The sequence below is a fragment of the Ochlerotatus camptorhynchus genome, unplaced genomic scaffold, assembly GCF_037179485.1.
Source record: "Ochlerotatus camptorhynchus isolate MF236.1 unplaced genomic scaffold, CSIRO-AGI_Acam_v1.1 ptg000503l, whole genome shotgun sequence".
Taxonomy (NCBI): domain Eukaryota; kingdom Metazoa; phylum Arthropoda; class Insecta; order Diptera; family Culicidae; genus Ochlerotatus; species Ochlerotatus camptorhynchus.
In genome coordinates, this window is record NW_027040988.1 from 3,961,694 (window position 1) to 3,982,224 (window position 20,531).

Genomic DNA, 20,531 nt, shown 5'->3' on the forward strand with positions numbered 1-20,531 from the left:
GGATGAACTGATGGAAATTTTCGTCAACATGTCCGGTGCTCTTCGTAGTGCCACAATAAGCCCAAACAGATCCAAGTGCTCGGTAAGTTCATCATCCAGTATGGCGTCTAAACCGCTAACTATCGTCACCTGGAATGCTTGCTCTGGAAGAGAAAAAGAGATTCAGCTTGCCGACTTCCTCCGCAAGCGCAGCATCGACGTGGGCCTTCTAACCAAGACCCATCTAAAGTCCGACGACAGCTTCTGGTTGCCTGACCACAACATTATTCGGCTTGATCGCACCAGCTCCAGAGGGGGTGGTGTTGCGGTCGTCGTCAAGAAAGGCATAAAACACCACACTCTGTCCCATATCCGCACCTCTATCATCGAGGCCCTTGGTATGGTGGTGGAGTCGTCGACTGGGTACGTCCAGTTCATCGCCGTCTACTGCCCTCGACAGTGTGCCGCCAGCAGTGGACTAGCGGCTAAATTCAAGAACGACCTGTCCACCATCACCCGTAACGGTTCCCGCTTCGTAATAGGAGGAGATATAAACGCTCGCCATGAGGCCTGGCGGAACTACCAGCAGAACCAGAATGGTCATCTGCTGTTCGACCACTCACAGCATGGGCTGTACTCCGTTTGGTTTTCGCATGAGCCAACATTTATCTCACCAGCGGGCAACCCATCGACGCTAGACCTGTCCCTGACAAATATCGGCTTGTCCAAGCCGGTAGCCTTGAACGAACTCAGCTTCGACCACCAACCGGTGGTGGCTGAACTGGGCTGCAACGTGGCTCCTGCTTCAAGTCTGCGCAAGGACTACCATCGCGTAAACTGGGCCCAGTTTGGACGCGTGGTAGACAGGCACATTATCGACAACCCGCCGCTTGATACCGTGGAGGACATCGACCGAGCGTTGGAAGGACTCCACCAAGCCATAACCATGGCTGACGAGGCGTGCGTCCAACGAGTTTCTGTGAGGGGTAAGTTTATTGCCATTGATTCCCACACCCAACTTTTGATTCGCCTGAGAAATGTTCGTAGACGCCAGTTTCAGAGGACTGGAGATCTAGCGAGGAAACGTGAAATGGCCGATCTGAACAAGGAGATTGCTTCCAGAATGGTCTCACTCCGGAACGAAAGTTTCGGGCGGCTTGTCCCGAATCTTAAAGACGCACCCTAAACCCATTCCAGCACTCAAAGATGAAAATGATGCGATCGTCATCACCCCTCAGGAGAAAGCAAATGCGATTGGTGAGCATATTGCCAACTCGCACTTGCTTGGCTCCAAAGTCCGCTTGAAGTTCAGGTTGAGCAATGCGTACTCAACCTTGATTCCTTCCCTTGTGCCATCCCTCCGGAGAATAGAATCACAGTGGAACAGATTTGCTCAGCGCTGAAATGCACCAAAAACATGAAGGCCCCTAGTGTTGAAAAATCGCAGCATGAAGGTTCACTCTCTGCTGGCTGCTGTCTTCAACAGATGTTTGGAACAGTTCGGGTTCAGGAAGGGGCACTCCACAAATCATCAGCTAGTACGGGTGATGAATAACATCCGAAGTAACAAGGCTGTATCCAAGTCCACAGCCATGGCATTGTTAGACGTTGAGAAAGCGTTTGACAATGTCTGGCGCAAGCTTTGTAACTTCAACTTTCCTTTGCATCTTGTTCAAATCACCCGTAACTACCTTCAGCAAAGGTCGTTTAAGGTATCGTTGAATGGCTGCCTTTCAAACACGTTCTCCATCCCAGCAGGAATTCCGCAAGGAAGTCTGTTGAGCCCTTTGCTTTACAGCATCTACACTTCCGACATTCCTCCTCTCGGAGACGGTTGCGTGTTCTTCCTGTTCGCAGATGATACCGCAATAACCGTCAAGGGTAGGATGCCCCGCGAAATAACAAACAAGCTCCAACGATGTCTTGACGCCTTTGCTGATTATGCCACCACGTGGAAAATCAAAATCAATGCTTCCAAAACACAAACAATCATGTTCCTCCATCGGCAATCACCCAAACTAAAACCGGCTCCCTCTTGTACTGTAATCATGGATGGCAGTGATCCGCCGAAGTAACCTATCCCGGGATGTTGTTTGATGAAAAGCTCCTATTCCGCTCGCATGTGGAGAAAACCGTAATCAAGTGTTCCGCCTTGGTTAGGTGCCTGTATCCGCTGATCTGCCGCAGATCCCGCCTCTCAAGGAGGAACAAATTGGCTGTCTACAAACAAATCATAGCACTTGCGATCCTCTACGCAGCTCCGGTGTGGGAATCATGTGCACAGACTCACAGGAGCAAAATCCAGGTAGCTCAGAATAGAGTGCTGAGGATGGTTCTTGATCGTCCTTTCGACACTAAAATAACAAATTTACATGAAGAGGCAGGCATTGCCAAAATAGATTCCCGAATTAACGAAATTAAGACTAAATTTGCACAAAAATGTAATTTATCAGAACATGCTTTGATAAGCAATTTGTATATAGTAGATTAGGTGTATATAGTAGTTGTAGGTTAGTTGTAGTTGTAAATAGTAATTATAAGAAGTCTCCTTTTTCCAATTCAAATCAAACCAATCCCACCAAGGTGGTCATACTTTAAAAACAGGCCTGATAGGACTAGGAACTGTAATTAATAATAATTGAAATTTCAAAGGAACTAAAGTTGAAAAGACGCGTCTGTGTCACTTGATAAGTAATACATGTAAACCACACAAATTCAAGAAATATAGATCATTTAAAGTCAAGCCGACCCTCATTCTTATGCTTTTGTGATTACATAAACGTTGGATAGTCCTTACTTCTAGGAAGTAACATTAGGGATTATTGAGAAATTTGAAGTTGTCTGGCAATGTCTAAACATATTAATGCACAGTATAAGCGCGATTCCCGAAAGCGTGCAAAGGATAAAGCAACGGAAAATCATCCGAAGAGAGCAAGGACTGTTGCTGAACGAGTTCGGTTTCATTGGGCCAACATGAAAGCGGCCAAACGTAATGCTTCACCTACTATCGACTGGGATGCTGGAGAAGGACCTTCAACTCGAGGTAGGAAATCTGAACTATTATTATACAGGAAACGGTAATGACAACAATCACTGGTAGAGTAGGCACAGTAACGACATTTTCTCAGCTTGTTTTGGTGTTCATTTACACACATTTTGAGAAGTAATGAAGCAATGTGCTTTACATATGGCTTTAAATATCGATTTATTATCCGATACAAGATGCATTTTATTCAAGCTTTCGTGCAGGTTTAGAAAATAATCATTGTGAACATAAACATTAGGGGCGCCGGTGGTGTAGTGGTAAGCGTGATTACCTCTCACTCCAGCAGGCCTGGGTTCAATCCCAGTCGGTGCTGCCGGGATGTTCTGAGGCATAACATCTCTGATCACGCCTTCCTTCGGAAGGGTAGTAAAGCCGTTGGTCCCCGGTTCATGAGTTGATGGGTCGATAGGTAGGGTCCAGGTGTGGGAGCTACCTTCCTGGCGTCGGTAGCATTGGTGCTCAGCACGGAAAACAAGATCGACGGAAAACAAATCAAGGAAAAAATACATAAACATTGTTTTCTAAATTTTGTGAAAACACCATCTAGGCATTTACGAAATAGAAATATATTTGCTACAAATCGCCATCGTAAGAATAATGCCAAATTTGGACCCTTAAACCAAATGATGGACACATACAATAAGCACTGCGATAACATTGACTTTACAATGGCAAAAAACCAAATTAAAACAATATTTTAACTCCTCGCGTAACGTCAGATAGAAGTATTTTTTTGACGTAGGACTACGTCTTTGATTTCTATATGGGGGTACACTTTGAAAATGGAACATGTAACAAATTAAGAAAGATTTTGAACGTTAATAACTCAGCTGCCCCTGGTCCAATTACAATAATTTTATCACCAATCGATCAGAAATATGGCTACGCATCGATCACAATGCTTCCGAATGTTGATTTTCAACAAGAAACTATTGAAAAACTGGTAAATGTCCAGCATTGTCCAAAAGTGTCGAATTAACTAACAAATCCACCAATTACCTACATGCATATGCTGCTTCCCCAGCACAGTCGTCAGAGAGTAGTAAGTAGACGAAACAAGTCGAAGTGGCATTCGCCTCCGATCTTCGGGCGCGTGCGAATAGGGAGGATGGAATTGCGTAGTATTTTGCACACTCATCGCCATATTCAGAACCAAACGCAAATTCTTCGAGATAACCACTAGCCGTCGTCTAACTCGCCGTGGACATCGACATATCTCCGGTCTGATTTACGAGGTGTGCTGAAGGTGTTCCTGAAAAATGAGATCCGTGATGCTGTCACCTACACTAAACACGCCAAGCGTAAGCGGCCATGGATGTCATCTACGTTTTGAAGTGACAGAGACGCACTCTGTTTGGTTTCGGAGGTTAAATCATCACCAACTTTGGCAACAAAACGGCTCTTTTCAGCTCTTTTCGGCTTATTACAGTAAAGATTAGGAATAGAATTCATCTGCCTGTTTGTCCATATTCAGAACCAACGATCACACAAAATGCTCATGTAATCAAACTGGAAGCAGGGGTACAAATTATTTTGATCAACCTTGATCAACTTTGAATCGCCACGGCCGGATATTTTCGATGGAAGAAGTAACAATCTAGTATCTTATTCGACGAAGACGGCAGGAAACATTTGTGAAGCCGAGTTATTTACGAAAGAGAGTGTCGATGAAGAGAATCGATCAATGTAGATAGGACCTATTGAAAAGTGACACGAGATTTGTTTTCCGTACTGAGCTCCAATGCTACCGACGCCAGAAAGGCAGCTCCCAGAGATTTATGCCTTAGAACATGCCGGTGGCGCCGACTGAGATTGGACCCAGGCCTGCTGGGATGAGAGGTAATCACGCTAACCAACGGTGCCGATATCTATCACGGCGAATGAGAACGACCCAAATTTGAGTTTAGTTATCTCAGAAAAAGAAATAAAGTGCAGGAACTCAGCGATGAGTAAATTCGCCTCATGTTTTCCCAGGTTTTTCCAGGATTTTCCAGGGAAAAATTCCCGAATTTGAGAAAAGTCAAGATTGGTACTACTCCGAGACTAAATAAAACTTTCGTCAATTTCCTCATTTTCTGGCAGATTTTTTAGGTTTTCCACAGGAAACCATGAGACAAATTTACTCATCGCTGAGTTCCTACACTTTTGGCGATTATGAGTGAACTAAACTTAAATTTGGGTCGCTCTCATTCGCCTTGTACGCAAAAAGAAAAGAGCCAGTATCGCTACTTGATAGCAAACTACTCATAATGGGAGGAATCTTTGTAGTTTTATACCACTTGGTTGCACATCATTCTGCTTTAACCTGAAAAGATATAAAGCAGCGCTGCTGTCTGGTATCAGCTCATTTTCACTTCGGACGGCGTGGTCAGCAATAGTAACAGTAGGAAGGTGGTGGATAGTCCACTCTGCTATAACCCAACAAGCAACAATTGACTGGTCGTGGCAAAGGAGGTGCCAATCGTCATCGCAAATTCTTCGAGATAACCACTATCCGTCGTCTGGCTCGCCGTGGCGGTGTCTGACGTATCTCCGGTCTGATCTACGAGGTGTGCTGAAGGTGTTCCTGGAAAATGAGGTCCGTGATGCTGTCACCTACACTAAACACGCCAAGCGTAAGTGGCCATAGATGTCCTCTTCAATAGAACGGCCCTTTTCAGGGCCATCAAGCTTACATCAGTAAAGAGTTGGAATAGAATTTATCTGTGCTTGTTTGTCCATATTCAGAACCACAAGCCCCCAACGACCACACAAACTTGGAAGCAGGGGCGCAAGTGATTTTGATTGATTTTCGTAATCAACTATCTCTTTGAAAAAGATTACTACTAATTTGGTACGCCTACAATTCAAAAACGGAAAGAGTTGAGATAATAGATAATTGATCAATTAAAAGAACTTAATGCTCTTCACATTTATTCCGTCCACTAGCGGTCCTACGTCAAGCTTCCGTTTGTGCCCCTAGGCACAGACCCTTCTACTTTTTTTTATCTAGTTCTCAAGACATATTATAAAAATATAAACAAAGACAAAATTGTAAAAATAGCACTTAAGACAACAATTGTAAAACGGTCTACACTGATTGACGACAAATAAATAAATAGATCAATATCAACGTCTGTTATAATTTTGTTACCACTAGACGATTCTTTTTATGATTTTTTGTTATTTTAACAACAAACCAGCTAATGTTTATAACACTTTCTGTTACAATTTTTGTTTTTAAATAAATAACTCCAGTTGTTATAATTTTGTTATGCCCTTCTGATCGGGGAAGAATAACTCATTTTTTCCTTGTTTCAAGATCATCCTCGGTGGACAAAGCCGAGTCTTGTCACTATCAACAAGGCATAAAAAGTAGAAGGGTCTGTGTCTAGGGGCACGAATAGAAGCTTGACGTAGGACTGCTAATGGACGGAACAAATGTGAGGAGCATTTAGTTCTTTTAATTGATCGATCATCTATTATCTTAACTCTTTCCGAAGAACCTTGCGATGACGCTTGGCGGCTCCTTTACCAAGACTTTTTCCTTCTTTGCCATGGCCAGTCATTGTTGCTTGTTAGGTAGAAGAGTGGACTGCCTAACCTACCACCACCTTCCTACTGCTGCTATTGCTGCTTCTGCTGCCTGCTCACCACGCCATCCGAAGCGAAAATGAGTTGGGGCTAGACAGCAGCGCTCTTTTATATCTTTTCAGGTTAAAGCAGAATGATGTGCAACCAAGTGGTACTCGTCATAATCGACTGGGTTTGGGAAGAACGTTTATTTCATGAAAACAGTGATAAAATTATCATTTTTTATTTGTACATTGGACAATGCTTGACATTACCACTTTTTCAATAGTTTCTTGTTGAAAATGCTAGTACTATTGATGCGTAGATATATTTCTGATCGATTGGCGATAAAATTATTGAAATTGGTCCAGGGGCAACTGAGTTATTAACGTTCAAAATCTTTCATAATTTTGTTACACGTTCCATTTTCGGGTTTCACAAAGTGTACCCCCATATAGAAATCACAAACGTAGTCCTACGTCAAAAGTAACTAGGACTAAGATGTGTTCCTTTGATTACTAAAAAATCGTGTTCCCCTAGTTTGAAGAAATTAGGACTAGGAATCGGTGGTAGATCTTACATTCCGTAACGTACCACGAAAAGGCGGTCTACTCACGTTACGAGATCTCAACAGTGTTAATGCTACTTTTTATTTTTTGGCGTTTTTTTTTTCTATCGTCCTGAAGAAAGTCCTATAGGTATACCTACCTAAATCCGAAAACAAAAATCTTGCAGGGGTTGAAAAATGCATTTGATTTTTCATAGTTTAATGTAATACATTAGTAGGTAATATGCTTATTGAAAGACCATTGTTTCAGTCTTCCTAGTTACAATAGGCCATTTCTCGAAGTTTTCTTCGTACATGGCCCATCATCTTTTGCACGAGCCCTGTTCCCACTTGTTTGGCTGCTAAATTCCATTTCCGCTTGAAATCCTTCAGGTCAATTGCAGTTCCATCCTTTTTCTTCAGTATGTATATGACCAGTATTCCTCAATTGGACTTAGTTCCGGAGTATTGACCGGATTTATCTCCATGGGAACGACTGTGACGCCATTTTCGCTGCAACACTGTTTGGTGGAATTTGAGTAGTGGCAGCTTGCTAAGTCCGGCCAGAATAGGCTGCAGATTGTTTACCAAAAAAGTAACTTTTGGGGAATTTCTACTTCTTTTTGATTTTATATTCCTCCGGGGCACTATTCCGGTCAACTGAGGTATAAAATTCCTGCTCAGGAGCTTTATCGAAAATTGCCAGGAGTGGATAGACCGGAATTTTCGTTTCGAGTGTGCAGGATCGAATCGCGACGTGCTTGCTCCGGTGAAGCCATGATGTAAACAAATGAACTCATCCTGACAACCTACATACCTACACTGAAACAAAATCCATTAGTAAAAAAAACTATATTGCTGGTTTAGAATAAATACCCTCACCAATAGATTTGTGCAGAAAACAATTTCATTTAATTTTACTATTATATCTATCAAAATTACTATCCTTTTTACCAAGCATAGTAGTTTTGCCAGAATCATAGTAAATTTGTTAACATTCATATTCAACTATACTGAATTCATAGTAGATTTAACGGTAATACGCATGGTTGTATTGAGAATAAGTGTTTTCTGCAAAATAGTATTCCTAACTATGGTCCTTGTTTCAGTGTACTGTGGTTATATATACTCTTAGCTAGATTCAGTTAATTTTAACGAATTTTACTCAAAAAATGCCCTAATTGGAGAGTTTTTAATGTGCCGGATTTTTTCGTGTTCAATTTTTAATAGCAAATTTTCATTTCAAACTGATCTCCGGCTTTGCTCGGGTAGTCCCCCACACATCTCGGAGTCGGCTCTTTTTCCACGTTTCCTGAAATGAATTTCTTTTCGTTGTTTTTTTTTTACATTTTACACATGTTATTCGGGAAAACCATCTGTTGTTAGCGCATCGCGCTTTGCGGCCGAGAATTTCGCGCTAAATTTAAATGTTCTGCAGATTCGGCGACACAGCGGGTTTTTTTTTTAATGTTATTCTACGTTGATGTGGGTCGAGTGTAGGTTTGTCTCGCTGACTACGATGGACACATGTTTTTATGTTAACAATGTGGTTACGGTTTTTTATGAGTCGATTTATTGTAATCATGGCTTTAAGGTTACATAGACTAAGGACTGTGATAGTTGCAACTAGGTTTTTATTTTCAATAAGAAGTCACAATTTTAGGCCCGAAAGTACGGATTTACTCGTCCAAACATCAGAATTGAAGGTAAAATTGTTGTGTTTGCTTTGCAATTTCACATAAGAGCTCCAATGATTTACTTATTCGGTATAATTTAGTTTCGTTTAAGTGCTCCAAGCACACGCTTTCACATATCGAACATTAACGAGGCCACTTGCAAGCTTTGCTGTTCGTCATAAGTATAGACTCATCGTTTTTGTTTGTTTGTTCATTTAGCAACCATAAATAGTTCCAATCACGGTAGAATACTTATTTACATGTAAATATCTATAAATTATGTTTAAAACCGGGTTGCTTTTAAAAAAGTGATATAACAACGTAACGTAAAAGTAGGTAAAAGGTTTGTAGATGCATGTTGTTTTGTTCATTTTGTGTTTCATTTTCCATGGGCGGAAGAAAATGCGAGACGCCTATAGTTTTGGTTCTATTCGAGCATAGAGCGATCCAATAATATTGTAACAATTAGATCTTTAAATAACGTCAATTAACGGGAGATTATTTGTGGCATTTTAAATTGGGATTGGAAACCGACCAGCGCTTACGAGTAGAGTGTTTTCTCCACCCATTCATCCATACTGAACGTGGCCATGTTGGTGCCCTCGGTGTCCCGTTCTCGGAAGATATCTGTAAAATATAGACGGTAATTTTCCTTTCAACCATGCCTTGACTAGAATCGTCAAAATCAACTCACCAATCATGGTTTTGATCTTAACGGCGCACATGATGAAATCATCGAATGCTATCGATCCATCCCGGGAACCGTACCGGTGCACCAATCCGTTCAGGATTCGATTGTTCAAATGATACCCGGCCGAGTTGAGGGCTTCACGGAGCTCGAACGCACTGAGCCGACCGGTTTGATCCTGATCGTACAGTTTGAATACCGCCTTCCACTTGGAAATGTCGGTCAGCAGGGTTTGGAACTCTTCAAACCCGAGTTTGCCGGACTGGTCCGTATCCAGCATGGCGACCATCGAACGGCAAACGTCCTTCGAAAAACCGGTACCGACTTGGTCCACTAGAGAGGGAAGAGAGAAAGAGAAGGATGGACTATTAGCAAACTAACGAACGTGGTTCTGATGAAGGATGCAAAATTCACATGGGTATTTCGAAAACCTACCAGCATTGCATGAACTACGAAAAATGAGACGCAATTGATGATTAACGGGGTGTAGGTACTTGATAATTGACATTTATTAGTAAATAATAAAATATACTGTTTCTCTTTGCAAACATAGCGAATAATGAAAATAATGGAATCTTCAGTGATCATGTAGGTACTAATCAACGTCTCCAAGTTTTTTTTTTTAATATACCGAATTATACATCGTGACTGGTAGCGCATGGTCTATCCGAAACATGGTTGTAGTAGACTTCTACACTGTACCGCAATGCTTGCTTACAAAGGATATATTCATGTTTTAATCATTGTGACCACCCTGCCTTTGAACCACAACCACAAACAAACAAAAACTAAACCACTTTGCGATCTAAAACAAAATGTCACAATCAGCTAGAAGTAATACAAAATCAAAAAAATACTATACTGCCGACAACGCTCTGATGAAACAACGAAACCTCACCCCAAGCTCCTTCTCTAATCCTATCTTTTGACAATGTACCCCTCTAACCTCGTGTAAGCCGCTATTATTCGGCCCAACTACTACTAGACATAGAATTAAGTGAATTTTGTTACAAACAAAGAAAATGAATTATCGGCTCTGTGAAGCTAACGCGAATGAGCCTTCGAAATAAACGACTTAGGGGCTGTTCATAAACTACGTAGACAGTTTAGGGGGGGGGGGGGATTGACAATTATCCACGGCCCATACAAATTTTAAAGTTTTTGTATCGACAATTGTCTACGCAGTGGGAACCCCCCGTCAAGAATCCCAAAAAACTGTCTACGTAGTTAATGAACAGCCCCTTAGCTTAAAAAAAGAGTACCATGGAGCAGGGGGTTGTGATCCACCATGCAAACTTGACCCATCGCATCGGTTATTTTATGATATGTTTGTCAGTGTGTGTATCGCACAAGAACTGCTGTGTGTTGCTGCAGCAAATGTTATGTGAGTTTGTTTGCTTAGTAGTTTCAAGATATTGATTAATGCAAAAACTACGCTGGATGCAGTGGGAGTAAAAATGTAAATAACCTTTTATTAACTTTTTACGATAATTGCAGAATTAAACATTATTACATATTTGAGATGTTTCGATGCCGAAACAAACTATACTCTGAAATATACACCCCGTTTTCGATAGAACTGTATTTTCCGTTCAAAAGAAAAAAAAAAAGGTAGCGGAAAGAGTGGCATAGTGAGTTTCATGTGCTCTTGCCTTCGATATCTTATGGTTCGAAATAAATTAATCATTGCAATGGTGATGTTGAACCTGCTACCAATTAATTTGTTTCGAACAATTAGAGGTTTAAGACTGGAGTACGGGATGCTTGTTTTGCCCACTTGTTCACTATGCCCCTCTTACCCCTCATCTATAGTATATATGTATGTATATATAAAGCAACAAATAGGGGAGTTTTGTTTAGCCGTTGTCATTATTATTCCCAAGAATTCTCAAAATCGCAAACACAACACTGCTAATAACCGCATGTCAGTCCAATCTTCATTTTTATCAATCTTGAGTTAGCATAATTAGTTAGCAGTTCCAGGCCAAATAGTTGCAACACCTCTGATTTTCATCATCATCATCATCATCATCATAATCATCATCATGTTGGAAAAATATCAAATCTCATCAATGCCCAAGATCACGCTAGATTTTCGTAGACAAATAAAACAACAAGCAAGGAACTCAAAGTTAAAATTATTTTGTTATTTTACACGAATTTCCATGCACATAACAATAGCATGCATATTCATGACTTGAAATTTACATGCATGTAAAAAAACGTCACTTGAATTTTACGTGGATGGCTTTAGATGGACTCATCTTGTTAATTTACCGGACATTTAAAATCACACGCACTTTTACTTGTTTGAATGAGATTCATTACCAGTCCGCATCGTGCTCTCTTGCCGTGTGGATCTATTTGCTTTTTGCTGATGGAAGTGTTATTGCTACCTAAAGCTACAACAAATTTAAACAACTCTTTTCAGTGCTCAATATACCTGCAAATTGTCTACCTTGTTTGACTCTTATTCCTCTTCGATCCTTGTTTGGACCCTACCCGAGGTCTTCTTGGATATCGATTTGGAAAATTCCTCTTCGATCCTTCAGATTCTTATAGTAATCTGCTTGAAAGTCGATTTGGATAAAAAAAATTACTGCCGCCATGGCGCCTAAGCGCAAAAGAAAAGGGCAATCTCTTGATCCCCCTTCTGATGAAATTAATTTTAGCAATCAATTTGATTTGCTCACGGATGATGAGAATGATCCATCATCCAGGAAAAATTCTAGTAACCTTTCCCGGTTTAATGTCAAGAGGGAAAACATTCCCCCTATTGTGATAACCACTTCCGATTTCCATGCTCTTCGCATGGAACTTTTCAACTTCGTGAAAGTTAAGTTTTCACTACAAATTGGACGTCGGGGTGAATGCCGTGTATTGGCTGAAACCTTGGACGGATTTAAATGTCTTCTCAAGTATCTTACTGAGAAGCAGCATAATTGTTTTAGTTACGACACCAAAACTGAACGTGTGTTCAAGGTTGTCATAAAATGACTGCCCAGTGGTGAATGCCTGGATCAGATCAAAGATAAACTGGCCAGTGTTGTGAAAATATCAAAAGATCTTATCTCACAAATGTGCATAATATCATTTGAGTATCGTAAACCAAAAATCAACACGCAAACAACAGCCGATGATATTACAAGCTGTGATACGATTGCTATGATATCATGCTAACAAAACTCCCCGGCTACAATTCTCACCAAACTGTGTTGAGTTTGAGCTTCAAGATTTTTGCTGTATTTCCGAACACGAAAGGAAGCTTCCATCACTGCTGGCAGCAGTAACTTCGTGTCTGCCATCTGTGACGCTTCACAGATAGCAACCTATGCTTTCTCTTTCTAAGAAAACGATGTGCAAAGGAATCATTTTTGTGGTAAGTCAACTCGTGGCTGCAATTTTACATGTTCTGAATAGTCTTGCAATATCAAAGGAGCTTGTAAAAACAATATCATGCTTGATATTTTATTCCAATATCATGCGTGATATTGGGAGCCCTTGAGAGCGAAACAAAATCATTTGAGTGAGGATTATGCCATCACTGAAACTGGCAAAATTACTTGGAGTTGTGCTACTCCAAGTAATCAAAATGAAAATGAAATCCTGTCCTGGCGATTCGCGCAACGGGATTTCTTATGATTTTTATTTAGTTCACTTCAGAATTTTAGTTTAGTTCCATCTAGTGAACTAAACAACCTTAAGGCCTTAGAAAAAAACTAGCTTTATGTTCCATGTCCGAGTGAAGTGGGAACACTTCAGGAAGACTGGAGGAAATTTCCAAAACCTCACTCAGTGCTGTAAGTGCCAGACATGGGGTCATGGAACAAAAAACTGCTACATGCCAGCTAAATGCATGAATTGTGGTGATTCCTCTCACGCAAAGGAAGATCCTAAGAAATTTAAATGTTCAAATTGTGGTGAAAACCACAAATCCAATTTTTGGGAATGTAAGACTGGCAAAGCGATCCTACAATCTCGTTCTAAGCGACAGATAGGAAACGCTCCACGTTCTCGAACAGGTACAAATTACTCTGCTGTTAACAACGGTCAGCGAGGAACAAATTCTACAGTCGTACCCATAGGTACAAATATCACCCCTGCTTCGAATTCTTCATCTATACCTACTCCCCTCGCTGCTAACCATGTTCAGTGAGTTAATGGAGCTACCTATACTGCTATTGCAGCGGGTAGAAATCAAAATACTAACCAACGTAATTCTAACGGAAATTTTGACTGAGGAATCAGTACAGCTCCTAAATTTTTTTACAGAAATTGACATGATTTCTGATATGCTTAAATCTAACTCCATGTTTGATGCTATTCGAACTGGAGTAAAATTTTCGAACAATATTGTCATGACTTTGATATTCAGTAATGGATTTTAAATCATTAAATATTTTAAATTGGAATGCTCGATCTCTTAACGATAATTAAGACGAGCTAGGGTGTGAAGTTGTTCGCCTCCTCGTGGTGCACCCTGGAAACGATGGACCACCAGTGCTGCGGTACTGATCCAGTCGGCTAATCGAACAACAAACGAGGGGACGCGCCGGACGGCGCCTTGCGATCGATGTCAGTAAAATCGCAAGTATTTATACTGACACACTGGCATTATGTAGGATACAGAGTGGAAACTTATCATAAACCAAGCTACGGGCTGGCGCTCAAGGTATTTCATTCTCTTAGTAGAGTCGGGTGGAACCGACCGAAACGACGTTTGAGCTAATGCCTTGTTCGTCTCCGTCCCATAAAACCCTGGCAGGCCTTAGAATACGTTCCTCCCGTGCCACCCAGTTGGGGCTGCGGTGGGAATAGGTTCGGTTGAGTTATTCCCGTCTTACGCGATCCGGCTCTGAACATAACGCCCCATGAAGGCCTATGTCAACCCTTGTCATGGACCTCACTGGCACCCATGGGGATCAATCAGCGACTATTCCATTTGCACGGTAGGATAGCGGTCTAAGGGGGACCCAACAGTCGGGATGATTTCAAAAAATCATCAAAAAAAGCCAAAAACCCCAAACCCCCAGTGAACAAGTCGCCGAGGAGGCGACCGCGAATCCGTTCGCGAAGGGTGGTCTATCCAGATCTCCTAAACACAGTGAGCCGAACAAACGGCCGAAATCTCCGCGCGATGCAGAGACAACGGCCGAGATCGGTGGACAGCCGGAGGAGCAGCCGAAGGACTGGCCCGGGCTAATCAGAACCATGAATAGCTTTGGGCCCCTCCCTAGGCTGCTTGCAATCGCGGGACAGCTCGACGCCATCATAGAGTTCACGAGCACGAAGGGCAACATCGCGAAGGACCTAAAGCAGGCCTTGCGACAGCTTCGTGTAACCGTGAACGAGGCCCAGGACGACCACGAGCGGCTTAGGAAGCGACTAGAGGTCACAGAGAGGGCGGAACAGAAGGAGCCGAAGTCTACCCAGACGGACGCCTTCAACTTCGCGGGCAACAACACGATATCCAGCGAGGCCCTCCACTTTGCCGTTACGCAGGGACAGAAGCGCGATCGGCCCTCACCTTCGCCAGTAAAGGGCGCAGCACGCCCTAAGAGACGGAAAGTCTCTGCGCAGGTGGAGTGTGTGGCGGTGGCCCATCAGTCCACTGCATCAGTGGACGTACCGAAAAAGAGAGCTGGAATAGCCAATAGAACAGTTGAGAACAGTAGCGGCTGCAAGGGCGGGAAGCAGGGCAGTAAGAAGGGCGCCCCCCGAAATCCCCGAAACCCCCGGACAAAACTGCCCCCAAGAGCAGTGCTGCCCGGACCAGGAACAAGGGCGAAGCTCTCATCTTCAAGACGGAAGCGTCGAAATACGCGGAAGTCTTGAAGAAAATGAGAACGGACGAGCGCCTTGTGGAGATATGCAGCAACGTGAGGAGCATCAGGCGCACTCGTACAGGCGAGATGCTCCTGGTGCTCAAGCGTGGTGCTAAAGACCAGGGAGCAACCTACCAGAAACTGGCAAAGGAGGTCGTTGGTACTGGGGTGCAGGTGAAGTCGCTAGGCTCGACTATCACCATCCAGGTCAAGGACCTGAACAAAGTGAGGGAGGCGACCGAGATAGTCACGGCGCTCCGGGAACAGTGTCAAGTCGAGGTACCGCAAGCAGCGATTACCTTGAGGAAGGGACTGTTTTCCACCCAAGTGGCTACCATCAGGCTCTCTGCAGCTGAGGCCAGAAAGGCGGTAGCCGCAGGGAGGGTGCGAGTGGGCTGGTCAGTCTGCCCCGTCAGTATTCCCCGACCGATTACGGCTTGCTTTAGGTGCTTCGGTCAGGGCCATGTGGCCCGTGACTGTAAGAACACCGACAGGAGCAAGCTTTACAGATGGTGCGGCTCGGAGGGCCATAAGGCGCGAGGTTGCCAATAGCCGCCGAGTTGCACTATATGCGCGGAGAAGGGGAATACCCCTACCAACCACATGGCAGGTGGCCCACGCTGCCCGGGGGCCAAGAGCAATGCTGCTAAGCAGGCTTGCCTAAACTCCTCGAACTCAGATTATGCCGTAGAGATGTTCATTCATCGTGAGCTAGTTCCGAGACGGCTAATACATAGGTGTAACAGTCGGAAGAAGTGTTAGTTTGTTTACTTAAATGAACCATGCCCATTTTGTTATGGCATGTTTGCTATACGAAATGCGCCTCGTGTTTATTAGCGAATTTCACATCAAAGATTGATTAATTGAGTAGGAAATCAGTTTGGCACGGCATTTGTGACCAGCATACACCTTCCGGTAGTATGAAACAGGTCAAAAACTGTTCAAATCCGCAGATAAAATTTTTGTTTTGAATTTCTGTATAGCAAAATAGTGAACTTTTCGTGAACATTAACGGCAAAGAACTCACCAACACTGGGAGACTGTGAGTTCCTGCCCACCTGTTCATTTTCCATCGTGAGCTAGTTCCACGATGGAAAATGAACAGGTGGGCAGGAACTCACAGTCTCCCAGTGTTGGTGAGTTCTTTGCCGTTAATGTTCACGAAAAGTTCACTATTTTGCTATACAGAAATTCAAAACAAAAATTTTATCTGCGGATTTGAACAGTTTTTAACCTGTTTCATACTACCGGAAGGTGTATGCTGGTCACAAATGCCGTGCCAAACTGATTTCCTACTCAATTAATCAATCTTTGATGTGAAATTCGCTAATAAACACGAGGCGCATTTCGTATAGCAAACATGCCATAACAAAATGGGCATGGTTCATTTAAGTAAACAAACTAACACTTCTTCCGACTGTTACACCTATGTATTAGCCGTCTCGGGCTCTGCTCACCAAACAACATTTTGAACTTCGGGATGAACTCGGTGAAACTGTAAATATAGAGCTTCGTTATGCATTCGGAGAGAGCACGCACGGCCTTTGATTTATGCACGGTTTTTCCATTCAATATTATGATACACAACAATACTATACTAATACTATAGGATCATTCCCAGAGAACGTAACGTTTTGAGAGATTGATGTTTTTTTAACTCGCGGACCACTTTTTGGATTACTCAAACTCAGTCACAATATCTTTGATCATTTTTTCCACTAAGTGCTTTATGAGTGCATAAACGAAATTATATTTCTGACCTAGAATGTACGAGGGAAAAACTAGTAAAAGCACTAATTACTCCGTTTATGGATTATCATTTGGTGCTGTCTTCGTATTCTCCTGTTGCCTTTTAGAGAGTATCCATAAATGACGTAGCACATTTTTGATCAATTTTAGACCCCTCCTCCTCCTTCGTAGCGTATTTTGCTATACCCAATACATGGCCGGTCACAAATTCTGAAACCCCCACCTCCCTTTCAAATGCTACGTCATTTATGCATGTTCCCTTAACATGTTCATTCATTCAATTCGCTACCCTCGCTGCACACACGGTAGCTCGGAAATCTTTCTGGACCAACAATTGAAATAGGCAGAACAACCAAACGTAAGAAATGGCTTTAAACACAAACTTCTTGAGAATCAAAACACTACCACGTAAACTAAAATTTCCATTTGATAAAGGAAGTTTACCCTATCAGATGATGGCGTTAGATTGTTTGGATGTGCTTTGATTTTCGAAGAATTTATGTTTAAAGTCATTGTTTACATTTTGTTGTTCCGCCTATTTGAATTGTTGGTCTAGCGTTGTTTAAATCAGGTGGAGTCTGAATCGATTTATTCATAACCTTCTGTTGGTTGCAAGATGTCGCAGAAACGCATTCGGAAAAAGTTGCCCCAGCTATGCTCAACTTAACAGAAAACGGCCCGAAAATGACACAACCGGCGAAACCCCACTGTATCAACTTCACCCCGACGGGTCCCCGCATACATAAATACGAAAAAATGCAAAATACACATTTTCAAGTCGGGTAGATGAATCGAAAATACTCAAGTTGACAGCCCCTCGCCGAAAATAAGCAGGGATTTAGATGCCCTGCCCGAAGATCTTTTTTATTTTCATTTCTTTGCAATCCGTTTTATTTTGCTTGACCCTGCACTCAAATACTAAAATAATTTCAAAATATGTTTATTTTGTTCGCATAGCTGTCAAACCAAACAAAAACCAATACATTTATTTTCAACACGAATATATAGAATAGAATATAGACAGTTACCCTATGAATCCATTTTCCACTTTTGCGTGACGGAATTTATGCATACGTTCCATAATGTTTTTTTTTTTTCATTTCTTTGTTGTGCACTTCTTTCTCGAATACAATACAAAATCACTCATTCATGCGCTCTGGGAGATGCTATCAAGAGCCATGCTCTCTACGAATACATCACGAAGCTCTAAGTTTACTGCTTTGCGCGAGCGCATCAAAATTTCTGCTCGGCAGGCAGAGTCGATGTACACCCGAGAACGAGCTCCGCATCCCTCACAAAGATGCGGGTTGGCAAGAGCCCAGCTTGAGCATCAAGTATAGCTCCGTGAGAGCAAAATATTTCATCATCAAAATATGCTGGAGCTCAGCTTATTGATGACTCTTGATGGAGCTTTTGGCAAGCCTGCTGCTAAGGCAAAGAGCAATGCTCAGCCATGTTCGAGGTAGCGCAGTTGATCCTGAACCACTGTTCGGCTGCCCAGCAACTGCTGTGGCAATCGGCAGCGGAATGGGGAGCGGATGTCGCAATCATCACCGACCCGTACCGCGTCCCAACCGGCAACGGGAATTGGGTCACGAACGCGTCGGGGATGGCGGCGATATGCACGATGGCGAGCTTCCCCATTCAGGAGGTAGTCGTGTCCAACTTGAGCGAGGGATTCGTGATCACCAGGGTTAATGGAGTATACTTAAGTAGCTGCTATGCTCCGCTCAGGTGGTCTATCGAGCAATTCTCGCAGATGGTGGACAGACTCACTGCGGTACTTGTCGGCCTAAGACCGGTGGTCATTGCGGGCGACTTTAATGCATGGGCGGTAGAGTGGGGTAGCCACCACACCAACCAGAGAGGATGCATCCTACTGGAGGCAATGGCCAAGCTGGACGTTGTACTATCCAACACCGGCTCGGTCAGTACCTACAGAAGGAATGGTGCAAAATCCGTCATCGACGTGACATACTGCAGCCCGAGTTTGGAGGGCAACCTACACTGGAGGGTCGATGAGGGTTACACTCATAGTGACCATCAGGCGATTTGGTACAGTGTGGGGCCAGGTGAGAGGCGAGTGGCAGGAGGAAATTCTTCCTGCGCTTGAGGCTGGCGGACGTCGTTCTTCGAGGAAGAGGTCTTCGGCGAAGCACTGAGGCGGGAGCGAATAACCCCGGATCTGACGGGGAAGATCTGGTAGCAGCACTGACAAGGGCGTGCGATACAACCATGCCTAGGAGTGCCTATCCCAGGCATGGCCATAGACCGGTGTACTGGTGGAGCGAGTCGATTGCTATCCTCAGGGCGTCTTGCCTCCAGGCGAGAAGGAGAATGCAACGAGCTCGTACGACTGAATCTCGAGAGGAACGCCGTGTCGCTCTTCGAGCGGCTAAGGCAGCCCTCAATAAAGAGATCGCCAGATGCAAGCGCGCGTGCTTTGACAGCCTATGCCAAAGCGCCAACACGAACCCATGGGGGGATGCTTACAAAGTGGTCATGGCAAAGACCCGTGGCGTGACGGCACCCCCGCAGAGATCACCAGCGGTACTGGCTCCGATCGTTGGGTTCCTGTTCCCGCGTAGGGACGTAGACTCCTGGCCGCGGATCCCAGGGGCGGATCAGGGAGAAGTGTCTAGAGTGACGAACAGTGAACTTGGCGGTATTGCCAGGTCGCTGGTGGTGGGCAAGGCCCCGGGCCCAGATGGGATCCCGGTTGTGGCTCTGAGGGCGGCCGTTGCGGAAAATCCAGACATGTTCCGTTCTGTTTTTCAGAGTTGTCTGGACGTAGGCGTCTTCCCAGATGCGTGGAAGCGGCAGAAGCTGGTGCTGCTTCCGAAGCCAGGAAAACCCCCTGGGGACCCGTCAGCATACAGACCCATCTGTTTGCTGGACACCACTGGGAAACTGCTTGAGAGAGTCATCCTCAACAGGTTGTCGGCCTACACCGAAGGTGTAGACGGTCTGTCAAGCAGCCAGTACGGGTTCCGTAAGGGCAGATCCACGGTGGACGCCATCCGCGACGTCATCCAGACGGCAGAGGTGGTCCATCGGAAACGAAGGGGCATTCGCTACTGCGCGGTGCTAACCTTAGACGTGAAGAACGCGTTCAACAGCGCGTGCGGGGGGGCGATAGCCCGCTCGCTACACCAGCTCCAAATTCCCGGAGGGCTGTATAAGATTCTGGAAAGCTACTTCCAGAATCGTGTGTTGACGTACGACACAGAAGATGGCGAAAAATGCGTTAGAGTCACCGCAGGAGTGCCACAAGGCTCCATCCTGGGCCCGGTGTTATGGAACGTCATGTACGATGGACTGTTGAGGATAAAATTCCCGGTAGGCGTGAAAATTGTATCGTATCTTTGTGAAGCTGGACAATATCGGCAATATCACGGTAGCTTTTGCCAGTTTTGTGATGTTCAATAATTAAATTTCGCATACTGATCGAAATTTGGTCTTTTTTGGA

At 43.8% G+C, this 20,531-nt stretch overlaps 1 protein-coding gene across 6 annotated transcripts in view; it reads right to left on the bottom strand.

Annotated features, from left to right (window-relative positions):
• Positions 1 to 8,781: 8,781 nt before the first annotated feature.
• LOC135712718 (calpain-A-like) overlaps positions 8,782 to 20,531 on the bottom strand; it is a 111,962-nt gene continuing 100,212 nt past the window's right edge. For all 6 annotated transcript variants that reach the window (XM_065235737.1, XM_065235739.1, XM_065235742.1 and 3 more), the window contains 2 exons: positions 9,495 to 9,821; positions 8,782 to 9,427 (listed from right to left, as the gene is read on the bottom strand). In XM_065235737.1, the coding sequence (XP_065091809.1) occupies positions 9,342 to 9,427; positions 9,495 to 9,821 (413 nt within the window). In that variant the 3' untranslated portion in view covers positions 8,782 to 9,341. The remainder of the gene's footprint in view (positions 9,428 to 9,494; positions 9,822 to 20,531) is intronic.